The sequence below is a fragment of the Chiloscyllium plagiosum genome, unplaced genomic scaffold (assembly GCF_037043375.1).
Source record: "Chiloscyllium plagiosum isolate Xiang-an unplaced genomic scaffold, Cpla_swu_hap1 HiC_scaffold_26, whole genome shotgun sequence".
In the NCBI taxonomy this organism is placed as follows: domain Eukaryota; kingdom Metazoa; phylum Chordata; class Chondrichthyes; order Orectolobiformes; family Hemiscylliidae; genus Chiloscyllium; species Chiloscyllium plagiosum.
Genome location: NW_028270164.1, coordinates 16,122,136 through 16,135,298, shown reverse-complemented (window position 1 = coordinate 16,135,298; position 13,163 = coordinate 16,122,136). Strand labels below are relative to the sequence as shown.

The following is a 13,163-nucleotide window of genomic DNA, read 5'->3' as shown; positions in this document are numbered from 1 at the left end:
AACTTTTAAGATTCCATAGAGATGACTATCTTCAATCTGCAGTGGTCAAGATTGCTTGAGACCAGGATTTGCACCCTGCACAGTTGGACAATCCACGCACTTCACATGCACAATATTGTGATAGCAGATGGCCTCAACTTGCACTGTGGCTATTTCTGACGATGCCATTGCCCTTGAAGGACTTTACAGTACCCATAGGTCATGCCCATGTGCTCCATCAGATGCGAAAAATATGGAACTTGTGAGATTGCAATTTTGTTAGCTCGAACACCATTGGACTGAAACTGATTTGAAATTTACTTATTGTTACATTATCAGTGATAAGGCATTAATTGCAGAACACTAAATAAGCTTTGCTTTAAATCCAAACTTTCGCAATTGACTATGACTGAAGTCAATGAGTGCCCTTAATTAATGAGAGATTACATTTGAGATAAAACAATCATGACTACATTAATATTTACTTCTCATATTGAATGATCGTATCGGAGGCCTCGTGACAATGGAAAGGTTTGATTACAGTCAGTATAAATGTTGCTGCTCAGACACAACACTTCAGATTCTGACGAGTCTCTGAACCAACCCAACTGGCAACATGAAGTGGCTACTTGTCGCCCTCGCTTGTATCCAGCTCTCGGAATGTGTGATCAGGTCGGAAATTGCCACACGACGAGAGAGAACAAATAACCTGACAGCGAGGAAGAATAAGACATGACAAAATTTATAACTTTTGTTCTTTTCTTGGCAGGATGCCTTTGATTAAGGGCAAATCTGCCCGTGATGTTCTCCAGGAGAAAGGGCTGCTAGAAGAATTCCTGATGAAACATCCATATGATCCCTGCTCAAAATTTCAAGTGCCCTACTGCACCCAATCTCTGGATACAACGGAACCAATGATTAACTACCTGGATGTAAGTCACCCATCAACAAAAAAGAAGAATACATCATAAACTATATTTGTTGAAGCTTCTGCATATATTTTCATCTTCCATGAGGCTTGTGTTAATCAGTGATAACAATTCAGTAGATAAACTGTGCTTTTGGAAGACATGATGTTGTTCTTTAACCTGTTATAATTAACAGCACAAAACCGCAAGGGTGGGATTTAGCTATCAAGTGTGGGCTGTTGTCATATGCTGAAAATCTCTCAGAGAAATATGGATTAATTCGGGAAAGCTAAGTAAATTGATTGATTTTTTTTCAAATAACAGGTTGTCATAATGTGTGGATGACCTAAACTCATTTGACCAAATGCCATATACCAAGCGTTCCAATACAGTTAAAACCTGTTGAATGAAATTAGCACTCTGGATATAAAGTTGACTGAGTGACAAGTAGTGAAGTGTTGTGATGAGAAGTTATCTTTTTCACTCTGGAAGAAGGTATAAGATTGGTTTCCCCTGGGATCAATATTTAAAGATCTTGGTCTATTTCAATGATCGGTACTTGGATATGCAGGGCACAGTGTCAAACTTTGCAGGTGAAACAAAATTCAGAAGTAATGTGAACTGTGAGAAATGTAGTAGTCAAAATGAAGAGGACAGAGATAGTTCGCTGGATTAGGCAAACACTTATCAGATGAAATTTACCGTAGTTGTGTGAAGTTATACATTGCAGTAGAAAGGGCAGAGAGACAATATGAAGTAAAGAGGGTACATGAGTTAAGAGATCTTATTGTACACATGCACAAATTGTTTGAAGGTGGCAGAACTAATTAATTAATAAGGTACATGGGCTTTATAAATAATTGCACAGAACATAGGTGCAAGGACGTTATTGTATAAAACACTGATTCAGCCTGAACTAGAGCATTATGTCCATTCCAAACACAACATTTAAGGAATGACGCATTAGAGAAGGTCCAGAAAAGATTTACGAGAATGGGTTCGGAGGTGACCAGGAATCCCAGTCACAGGGATAGTTCACACGGGTGGAAGGCTGTTCTGTGTGACGAAGATTGAGTCAAAAAGAAGTTTGTTGGAAGATTCTGAATCATGAAGGATCAGGATAGTGTGGACAGAATGGAAGCTCCCCATTGGAGGAACGGTGATTAGGAAAGGAAGAAATGGAGTTTGAGGAAAAACAATTGAGCACAGCTACTGACGAGGATCTCCAATGCACTGCTTAACACGGTGGACGGGGCTACTTCAATTGTAGCTTTCAAAATGAAACTGGAGAATTAACTGAATAAAAATGCTTACAGGATTGTGGGGGAAGATAGTGGAGGAGGACTGCATGAGTTGCTGTTGCAGTGAGTCAGCAAGACATGCTGCAATGAATGGCCTTCTGCTTTGCTTGTAACTATTCTCTGATTGTATGGAGCAGAATAGTAAATCCAATCTAAAGTCAAAGTTTCTGTTGCAGTGTAAGAAGTTACTGATGATGCCTGTTCTCACCAATGGTTGATATTACAGTGTGCACTTAATTAACTGTGATAGGGCTGCTGGCTAGTCTAGTGTAACAGTTTGGCATTATTTTTAACAACAGTTGGATTTGAGATATGATTTGAGATCAAAAGGGTGAAAATTGAAATGTAACATTATCTTAGCAATGGGATATATTACTCAACAAAACAACAGAACAGAAAGATCACTTATTCTTCCAAACGAACTTGACTGCTTCTATGTCATTTATTTCATAAAGTGGTTATGGGGGGATTTACCTTTGTTAAAGGGTATAGAATATAACAAGATGAATAACACGCGTTGCTCACTATATTCCCAGTTGATAAGTTGTGCTCTTCTCGTTCTTGCTGACAGTTGTCATACTATGGAGCAATCAGCATTGGGAATCCACCACAGAGTTTCACCGTCATCTTTGACACTGGCTCATCCAACCTCTGGGTCCCTTCAGTTTACTGCTCTGAACAGTCATGCAGTGAGTAAATGTTACTGCCGATTTAAACATGTTTCTCTACATGACCACTCTTCTTGTTGAATTCAGCTGTAGAACAAGATTGAAAGAGAATGACATTTCTTGAGTATTTGTAGCTTAGCTATGAGCTTTGTCAACCATCAAAAGGCTTGGAAAGAAATTTATTCGAATGCTAATTTCTTGATGGTTTTAGCAACGGCTTCCTCTGGAAATGGACAAACATTTGAGTGAACCTACTCTAAAAACTTAACATTAACTTAAAATAATTACCAGTTTGTACTCCAAGGTAAGAGGTCTTGCTGCTTTCATATATCTTCACTTCATGTGGGACGGAAACTCCAAGGTTGATTCCACATGAGAAATTGCTGGCCATGGAAAGTACGTCTATCACACAGAGAAACAGGTTGACTGCCAACCTGGAAATATGATACGCCTGATAGTAAGTGGTAAGAGCTGAAGGCCTTCCTGCTCAGCCATCCTGCAGAAGGCAATTAGCAGGAACTTTGCCTATTAGCAGGAACAATCCAATAGATGTGTATGGTCCAATGTTCAGAAATGAGGCAAGGATAGAAGACAAAGAGATAGATGGGCAGGAACATTGCAGCAAAAGATAGTGCTGTGTTTGAAATGACAAATCAGATTGAAAGGCTGAAAGAATGTAGAAAGTCTCTTCAATGTTATAAATAAACGAAACAAATTAAAAGTGTCATATGAAGGTGAATTCTTCTTGACACTATGTCCTGGAATCTCAGAATAACTTTCAGTCTTTCAAATTCATGTTGGTCTCTGTGGTGTCAGTGTCATTCCCGGCTTCAGCACCACAGCTCCACTGGTTGATTCCCTCGAAATCCCATCAAATTTCTTTTTAAGTAATTGGTCAGTTTGATGACTGTCACCCTCGTAGGCAGCAACTGCCAATCAGTACCACTTGCGGAAAGAAAAGTACCTCCTGATATCCTTTTGCATCTCTTGCTCAAATCCCTGAATCCTGCCCCTCATCTGATTAGCTGATGGCAAAAGCTTTGCTCGAACCACTTGTCTAAAATATCACAAGAAATTCTAATCTTCTTCAGTTACTCATACAGTCACAGAGATGTACAGCACAGAAACAGACTGTTTGATCCAACTCGTCCATACACCCAGATATACTAACCCAATCTAGTCCCATTTGTCAGCACTTGATCCAACCACCTCCAAACCCTTACGATTCATATACCCATCCAAATGCCTCTTAAATGCTGTAATTGTACCAGCTTCCACCACTTCCTCTGGCAGCTCATTCCATACATGCACCACCCTCTGTGTGAAAAACTTGTCCCTTCAGTCCCTTTTATGTCTTTCCCCTCTCACCCTAAACCTATGCTCTGTAGTTCTGGACTTCCCCACCCCAAGAAAAAGACCTTGTCTGTTTATCCTATCCATGCCCCTCATGATTTTATAAACCTCTATAAGGACAGCCCCCAGCCTCTGACGCTCCAGGGAAAACAGCACCAGCCTATTCCACCTCTCCCTATTGCTCAATTTCTCCCACCCTGGCAACATCCTTGCAAATCTTTTCTGAATCCTTTCAAGTTTCACAACATCCTCAATTTCCCTCAATGCTCAAGAGAATATCCCCAGCTTTTGACCAAACATTGTTCCACCCTGGAAGAATTCTGGTGTCTAAGTGTATTTGATTATTGTATTTTTAAGCTATATCAATGAGGATGCTAACTGAAGGGCATTCCCCCAGTCCACCAGAATGTATATATGTGGGTGAATGTATACAAGCAAGCGTTATGTCCTGCTCAGAGAACCTCATCACACATGAACACAAAATGCCTTTCAGGATTTCTCCTGAAAGGAAAGGCAACAGGTAAACATGTAGGAAGGTTCAGGAATTTGGAAAGGATTCTTAGTCAAAACTGAAACATTTTTCAAATGTGAAGTAATAGATGATTTTATTCACACAAATCTCTCTTCCTGTGTTCGATTAATTGCTCAAACATTTCTTATTAATATCATGACATGTATGTTCCATTACAGCAATGCATCACAGATTCAATCCCAGTGCATCTTCAACATACCATTCAAACAACCAGGATGTATCTATCCAGTATGGAACAGGCGCCATGAATGGAATATTGGGATATGACACTGTCAGAGTAAGTCAATTGTGAACTTCATCAAATAAATCAAATGACACAACACAGATAATTGGTGTCTAATGTTACATCTAGAAAGTGCAGACATTAAATTCTTGCAGTCCAACTAACGTGTTGTTTCAATTAGAAGCCAAGACATTGTGTGGATACGTAATGAGAAAGTTGCAGAGTGCGTGCCAAATTACAAGATAATGATTTGAAATAAATCTTGCCAGAATCCTTCACATTAGAAATTTGACAAAGGTGTTTCCTATATTCCCAGCCAATTGGGCCAATTCACATCCTTATGTCTATTGTGTTGGATATAAAATATCACATGTTTTGGGTATCTGCTGTAGCAAAGAAGTAACACTCTGAATCCAAAAATTGCGAGATCAAACACAGTTGGACAAATAATGCAGACTGCGTGTACTGGAGTATTCTTGGTTCCCAGTGAACTGAATGGAAATAACCACAAGCTACTATTCAAGCAGGGACATACATTTTCTCCTTCATTGTTTTTCCAAAATGTATCCACAAGCCAGGATTCCTTAAAAAGGTTTTATTGTCAATTTATCTCATTGGTGTTCATTATTAGCTGTGTGGGTGTTGAGAAGCCGACGACAAGAAATGTTGCAGCAATTTATGGGGAAAGTTTAATTCACAAGACAATGTTTTGCTGAATTCTTCAGGTTTACTCACTTGACCTTATCTTCCTAGATTTCAAACATCAACATCCGCAGTCAGGAATTTGGTCTCAGCACTAGTGAACCCGGTGGCTTCTTTTCCTACGTTAAGTTTGACGGAATTCTGGGAATGGGCTACCCATCTCTTGCAGCATCAGGAGCTACAACTGTGTTTGAGAACTTAATGTCTCAGCATCTGGTGGATGAGCCTCTCTTTTCTGTCTACCTGTCCAGGTAAGCACTTCTCACATGGTCCTTACTGTTTGCCCCTGAATGAAGCATGAAGTGGATATTTTCATTGGCTTTGGAGCGGGTGTAGTCCGTTCAGACCGGTGAATGTTTCACTCAAAATACTTATCTTGCCTGAACTATGAATATCCTTTTTCCTGTGTTGGGATGTCATGAAATCAAACTCAATGGTGAATTTGAGTAACATGTGAGAGTCAATTCTATAGTGTGGTACAATACCTCACACATGAAAGACCTATGTGCTTTTTGGTTCCCAATGTGCAGTTGATCAAAGGTTCACTCAGCTCAGTAAATCCATTCTATATTCCATGGAATTCAGAAGACGGAGAGGTGATCTCTTTGATGTTCAATGAACTGTCGCCTGTCACTACTCCCTATGATTAATTAAATAGAGGTGTGGTCACTTAGAGAGAGAGAGACTGAGAGAGAAAGACTGAAACTTTGGTTGGCAGTTGCAAACATTGGAATAGATGCTTTAAGTGCAGTCGAATTAAAACTTACACTGCATGCCTGGAAAATGGAGTATTACCTCTGTATTTCTCCAAGGTTGAATTTCTCGAAAGATTCACAAGGCATATAGCCGGGTAGAAACTGTTAGTAAGTTACCCTCTGAGCTGTGCAACCTAGAATACAGTGGCACGATCCCAGGGTTAATGGGCTGTCATTTTGGCTGAAATGTTGAGGATTATATCAAATCAGAACATCTGAACATTTTGCATCTGCACACATGACACTTGAGAATGCTCCATTGTTGAAAAAAACTTAAGGCTGAGATTGAAATATTTTTTGTTTCAGAAAATAAAGTACATGCTCTATTTCTATTGAGTTACTACAGCTGCTGATTACAAGTCTTGCTAGGTTTGTCCGCAATATTAAAGACACTTTTTTTTAGATTAGAATACTTACAGTTTGGAAACAGGCCCTTCGGCCCAACAGGTCCACACCGACCCGCCAAAGCGTAACCCACCCAAACCCATTCCCCAACATTTACCCCTTCACCTAACACTACTCAAACAAATGAATTGATTGTGGGGCATTTACAGCTATCTTGATGATGTGAAATGAATGCATCAATTCAAATTCATTCTTTCAAAGTGATTTGATTTCAACTTTGAATCTTTTCTCTGGCGTCATCAACTCAATTCTGAATTGAAAGCAATAAAATCGAACAGAGCACAGATTATAACCTGTTTAATTGATTGAAAAGACATAGTTGTTCAACTTGAGCAGTTAGTATCTGATGGATTTGTTAGTGTTGCCCAGAGTACTTATGGTAAGCTTATACTCAATGACTTTTGACGAGGGATTTCTGAAAATGACGTTGACACAATACAGGAAGTCTCAGCACCAAGTACTAGTTCTCTAAACCAAAAATATGCTGATGGCAATGATGTTTTTCTTTGCTTCTCAGCTTGCTTCTGACTCTTCTATGTTTTACAGACAGGACGGTGCATCTGGAAGTGAAATTGTGTTTGGTGGAATTGACTCAAGTCACTACACAGGTCAAATTCACTGGGTTCCTGTCACTCGTGAGGCCTACTGGCAAATCCTCATTGACCGGTAAGTGATTACCCCCATCCACAACTAGGATCGATACTTTGAACTGGCTCAATTTTGTATTGTTCATTTAGCCCAATCAGTTTGGGAGCTTTTGAATGTTCGTTAACTCTTGATTCATTTCTCTCCCTCAGGGTGACAATCAATGGGCAGGTTGTGGCCTGCAGTGGAGGTTGTCCAGCCATTGTTGACACTGGCACTTCTCTCCTTGTTGGTCCCAGCACACCCATCAACACCATTCAGCAGTACATTGGAGCAATTCCAAGTTACTATGGCCAGGTAGAGATGGCATGTTTTAATGCACTTCTAACATTTAGGTTATTACAAAGTGCAGATGAATATATTTGCAAAAATGTTGCAAATTCTCATTGACAATTTGCTCAACAAAAGCCTATCAGTTTCTAGCAGCTTGGGTGGAGGGACAAAGATGCAATTATTGGAAGTACATGTTGAATTCTAATAAAGATGTGACAATAGTCACTATAGTCAGCATACACCTTCAGAAATTATGCAAAATACATCAGTATTTGCAGTAATATTCAGGTAAAGAGACTTTACATTTTTGAAACTGCACATTCTCGGACAGAAGTTTCTTCTGAAATAGAGTGCAGCTTTAGAAGGAAAAAACGTTTAATCCAAAAAACAGTTCTCACTTTAAAGTTAAGATGAACACAAATATTCAAAACAAAACTGAAATTGCTGGTGAAACTCAGCAGGTGTGGAAGCATCTGTGGGGAGAAAGCAGTGATAACATTTTGAGTCCAGTAACTCTTCAACAAATATTCAGAAATATTAATAGTTTATCCTAAAAGGAAGTAAATTACATCCTCAAAACTGTCATTCCTTTCATTAATCTTTCACTTTTATTTGTGCATTCAGATTGCGACACATAATTGCGTTCTGAAATGATGTTAGAGTTATGTTAATGCACCATGATTTTTTTTTTATAAATCCTTACATGGACACAGTGACTGAATACTGTCTCTGTTTCCTTGCAGGACACCATAAACTGTAACAATCTGTACAACATGCCCAATGTGGTCTTCACAATCAATGGAGTTGACTTCCCTCTTCCCCCACAAGCCTACACTTTGCAGGTATGTTTTTGGACAACTATACTGTGCTAGAATATACCTAAAATTTCAAAAGATTTAATGGAATGCATTGAATATATTCAATACTCTTCAATAATGTAATGCTCACGAAAGGTGATGATGATATGAGCCAGTGTTAACTGTGCTTGTTTTCCTTACAGAGCACTTACAACAACCAAAGAAGCTGCATGAGTGGATTTGGTGTTTCTGGTGGAAGCCTCTGGATTCTGGGAGATGTTTTCATTGGGGAATATTATTCCATTTTCGACGTGGGGAACAACCGTGTGGGCTTGGCTAAGGCTGCTTAATTCCTTCCTTTACTTTCTCATTAAAAACACACCCTGATTGGTATTTCTGAGTTGACATGCAGTGATCACATAGTACCCCAGCACTGCAGTTGTCACATGGCTGCACAGAGCAATGGAGCAAGTCTTCATTTCTTGAATGGCTCTGAATAAAGTTATACCATTGGCAATAGCCTGTGGACTGTGCTCAGCAGTGCTCCACATTAACTTACAACAAATGAATGTGATTAAATCCCTTGTCAGGGTGGGTTTTTAAAGAAACAGACTAAGGACACTGGATCTGGTTTAGAAATGAGAACATAGAGACAGTCTCACTATTCCCACACTTTGATTGTGTAGCCCTTTTACTTGGTTCTTTCTTGGTTCTGACACTCGCTGTGATAAACTCTTGGAGCTGTGATACTCTCCAGAGATGTGCATGTTTCTGTTGAAGGTGGACGTTGTCTGCAGCGAAATCTGAGTTGGTGTAAATGTGATCCTAACATCACACAGCTGCCTGCTCTATTCTCTGGAATCTTCTCATTATACTAGCTTCTAAAACGATATAATATAATAAAATCATGAAATGCAATTTCCCAGTTTTCTGTCTCTGATTCCTTTTATGTCTGTATGCACAGGCATCAGAATTTATTTCACATTTGAGTTGTTTGCTGTAATGATTGATTCATTTCACAGTTTATCAAATGCCAATAGAAATTTGTAAATCTTGGGAGACAGTCTTGTTAATGATTGTGCACAGAAAGTTGGACGGATGAGGACTAGTTCTGATTCCATTTATGTCTCAGAATAATTTCATTGCAAATTCCCAAACTTTCAAGCTGGCACTCACAGTTCCACTTCAGGCTGACTTTTCGTGAACCCTGGTTTAGAAATTCTAAGATGGCCAGCAACGCTCCCCAGATTTCTGTGCAGAAATCACCCGATGTTTTCAGATCACCAGTCACTGTCTCCCGATAAAAGGATAATCACTTACTTTTGAGAATGTACATTTCCTGTTTCGCAATGCCAATATCAATTTAGGATTTCCGATAGAGGATCTGAGGCATCGAAGGGCAGGACAAGTAACAGCCAGACTGATTGAATACGCTGATTGAAGAAGAGACAGGGACAATAATGGAGGAAGTAAAAAGTTGCCAATGTAACTCAATTCTACATCAATGAGTGAAATACAAAAATAAATTTGGAAGATGCAAGCTAAGAAAGAAACATAATTATCACAGCGGAGATTTTTAAAACATTTGATGAGAATGCCACACACTTTAAATGCTGTTCTTTGTGAATGTAGCTCCGCATTTGTAGAATCAGTTTTTCAGAGCCAAAGATGCAGATCAATCAGAATGTATGGCATAGAAACAGGAATAGAATTTCTGAGTTCGTTAAGCCTGCTCTGCTTTCTATAAGATTGTGGCTAACTTTATTATGGCCTCATTTCCACTTCCCCCGCCTGCTCCTGATAATATTTGACTCCCTTGTAGATCAAAAACCTGTTGAACAATTTCACTAATCCAAGTGACATTGCTGTCTGGGATAGAGAATTCGACACATTAACAATCCTCTCAGAGAGAATACTTCTCCTCGTATCAAACTTAAATGGGAGATCTTTTGTTCTGAAACTGTGCCTCTTGGTTGTATGTTACCCTATGAAGTGAGTCATAATCTCAGCATCTAAGGTCTTTGCTGTACCCCTTCTAAAGCCTCAATATCTCTCATTATCTGAGGCACTTAAAAAGAGGACACAACGCTCTAACTGAGCTTAAACTAGGGTGTTTTATTTTACAAAGACAAAATAGTATTCTGTTGTTAAAAGTGCATTATTAACAGTGTATTTCCCTAGAGTTTTCCAAACTGTTTCATTTACCACAGCTTCACAGCAGGGTTTTGAACCTGTTATGGTCCCAGCTGTTGTTATTACTGGACAAGCCAGATCCCAGACTCAAACCTGGTTTGATACATCATTTATTGTTTCTTTTCATTTTAATGAGGTGTTCTGACACTGAAACATAAGCACACGATGTTACAGAGTTTGTTGTAACAACAAAAGAAAAGTTTGTCAACCAAGAGAAATTAAGATAAAATACAATAAACCAAGCTATTTACAGATTCAAACATTTTCAAACAAGCAGCAAATCTATTAATCCCAGAACACTAACTTAAAAATTCTAAACAAAACCAGCATCCCTGGTATAGTATCCGAAAGCACTCCTTATACAGCAGTCAAACCAGAGAAAGGAAATATTTTCCTAACACCTTAGTAGGCTTACATAACTTACAGAATGCTGTCAGCTTCTTCCTGGACCAATCATACTTCTGATCTTAAATGTACTGAGCTTCAAATAACCTCTTCAGTTTTTGTTAATCCCAGTGCTTCTGGTTTGGTCTGTCACTAACTCTATACTCAAAAGGTCAGCTTGCTATGGTATATTCTTTCCTTCACAGAAAGACTGCTCTGTACATCTACACACTTCACTGCACTGCCAAAAACAAAGCAAAGCTCTGAGCTATGTGTGCTTCCTCTGAACCTAAAAAAAAAACTAAACCTGGAAATTTCTAATGGATCTTAAAAGTCGACCTTACCAAATTGTAAAACAGGCTAAAGGAACAAAATACCCACTAATGCTGCAAAGGTAGCTTGCACAAACTGTCTTAAAAAGAAACAACATGGTTACAGAAATACTTAAAAGTTAATTATTAACTCAGACATGCAGAAAACCCATGAGCCACAAACCAAATTTAAAATAAATTATATACAAATATTTTAATCATGCAGTTTATATCACAAATATGATAAAAAGACATGAACATAAGAAATCAGAGCAGGAGTAGGCCATCCGACCCATCAAGCTTGCTCTGCCATTCAATAAAATCACGGCTGATCTTTTCATGGACTCAGCACCACTTACCTGCCCGCTTACATAATCCGTAGTTCCTTTCAAAAATCTATCCATCTTTGCCTTAAAAATATTTTGACAGCTCGACAGACTTGTGAATTTGCAGATGAGGTACACAATGATATTACAGTCACAGAAGTATAATGTAGATGCTTTGAACATGTGTAATTGAGGACAGGGATGGCCACTACAGGGTCAACACTTATATAATGCAGATTTGTTTGAAGAAACTCCTTGAAGTCTAATCTGAACATAAATAAAGAGACAAAATCATAGCAACACAACAGAGGGCGATAAATCACCCAACAACCCTAGGAATGTTGTGGATCCACATGAATAAATGATATTTATCCAGATTTGTGGATTAGGTACCTGATCTTCTGAAAGCAGAAAGAACTGCAGATGTTGGAAATCAGAAACAAATATTGCTGGAAAAGATCAGCAAGTCTGGCAGTAGATTCTGAGAAACTGTCACTGTGCAAATGTTAAACCTGATCTTTTAATTTGAGAGAAATTGTGGAGGCAGTTGTGGAGGCAGGGTCATTGGGGACATTTAAGAGACTCCTCGACATACATATGGTCACAAAAATTTGAGGTTGGATACATGAGGATCAGTGGTTGGCACAACATCGTGGGCTGAAGGGCCTGTTCTGTGCTGTACTGTTCTATGTTCTATGTGTTTATTACTTCAAGAGTATTACTGTTTTAAGACGGCACAGACAAGCAGTCAGCAGCTGAAATGGGATTGTTGATAGAATGAGGCTACAACAGTTGTGGAAACAGCAACTAGCAACTGCTGCACTCCAAAGGCAAATCCTCATTGAAAATGAGGTTAGAAGCACCAGGGCAGGAACATGGGCAGGAAAAGAGAGAAAAGCCAGAAACACTTCAAAAATACAGAGGCTGTCGGAAAGGAAACTTTGTAAGGAGCAACTGAAGATTGTGAGAAGTCATGTTAGAGAAACTCAAGTGAGAAAGGAATAATTTTATGAAAAGCAATGCAAATATCTGAGGGGGAAGACAAGGCTGTGTAAAAGGGATTTCTTACGCCTGGCAGGGAGCATCAGCAGTATTGACATCTGATGCCATGAGATGCAGTTACAAGGAAATGTGAAAGGAATAGAAAATAAATTTTGATAGCTCGACAGACTTGTGAGGTTCTTGGGATTAACTTAACTGAACATTAGCAAATAAAGCAAAAGCCTGTTGAAAAATAATAGCAGAAGCTGAAAAATGAGGAAAACTTAAAGATTTAAAAGGATAGTAATCAATGATTTGCTTGCCATTTTTGTTGGAAGATTTGTAAAGGCTGCAGTCGGAGAATTTAATCTCACAATTTGTCTCAAAGAAAGTGCTTGGTGCTTTACATTGAGGGAAAACATTCATT

General features: G+C 38.9%; 1 protein-coding gene and 1 long non-coding RNA gene across 2 annotated transcripts; one reads left to right on the top strand and one right to left on the bottom strand.

Annotated features, from left to right (window-relative positions):
* The first annotated feature begins 499 nt into the window (after positions 1 to 499).
* LOC148145098 (pepsin A-like) lies at positions 500 to 9,459 on the top strand. Its single transcript, XM_087973513.1, has 9 exons — positions 500 to 651; positions 749 to 911; positions 2,760 to 2,877; positions 4,900 to 5,018; positions 5,718 to 5,917; positions 7,373 to 7,492; positions 7,624 to 7,768; positions 8,488 to 8,586; positions 8,745 to 9,459. Exons 1-9 carry the CDS (start codon positions 596 to 598, stop codon positions 8,889 to 8,891), a joined length of 1,167 nt encoding a protein of 388 aa, XP_087829639.1. The 5' UTR covers positions 500 to 595; the 3' UTR covers positions 8,892 to 9,459.
* On the bottom strand, positions 2,819 to 11,290 carry LOC148145097 (uncharacterized). Its single transcript, XR_015750898.1, has 3 exons — positions 11,159 to 11,290; positions 9,862 to 9,974; positions 2,819 to 2,943 (listed from the first exon to the last, which is right to left on the bottom strand). It is a non-coding gene; the product is annotated as an uncharacterized LOC148145097 (long non-coding RNA).
* Positions 11,291 to 13,163: the final 1,873 nt, after the last annotated feature.

Excerpts from the sequence above, each read along its gene's own strand:
- LOC148145098 (XM_087973513.1), top strand. The coding sequence starts at position 596 with ATGAAGTGGCTACTTGTCGCCCTCGCTTGTATCCAGCTCTCGGAATGT. Across the intron at positions 912-2,759 it reads CAATGATTAACTACCTGGAT|TTGTCATACTATGGAGCAAT; the intron begins GTAAGTCACCCA and ends TCTTGCTGACAG. Across the intron at positions 5,918-7,372 it reads TTTTCTGTCTACCTGTCCAG|ACAGGACGGTGCATCTGGAA; the intron begins GTAAGCACTTCT and ends TATGTTTTACAG.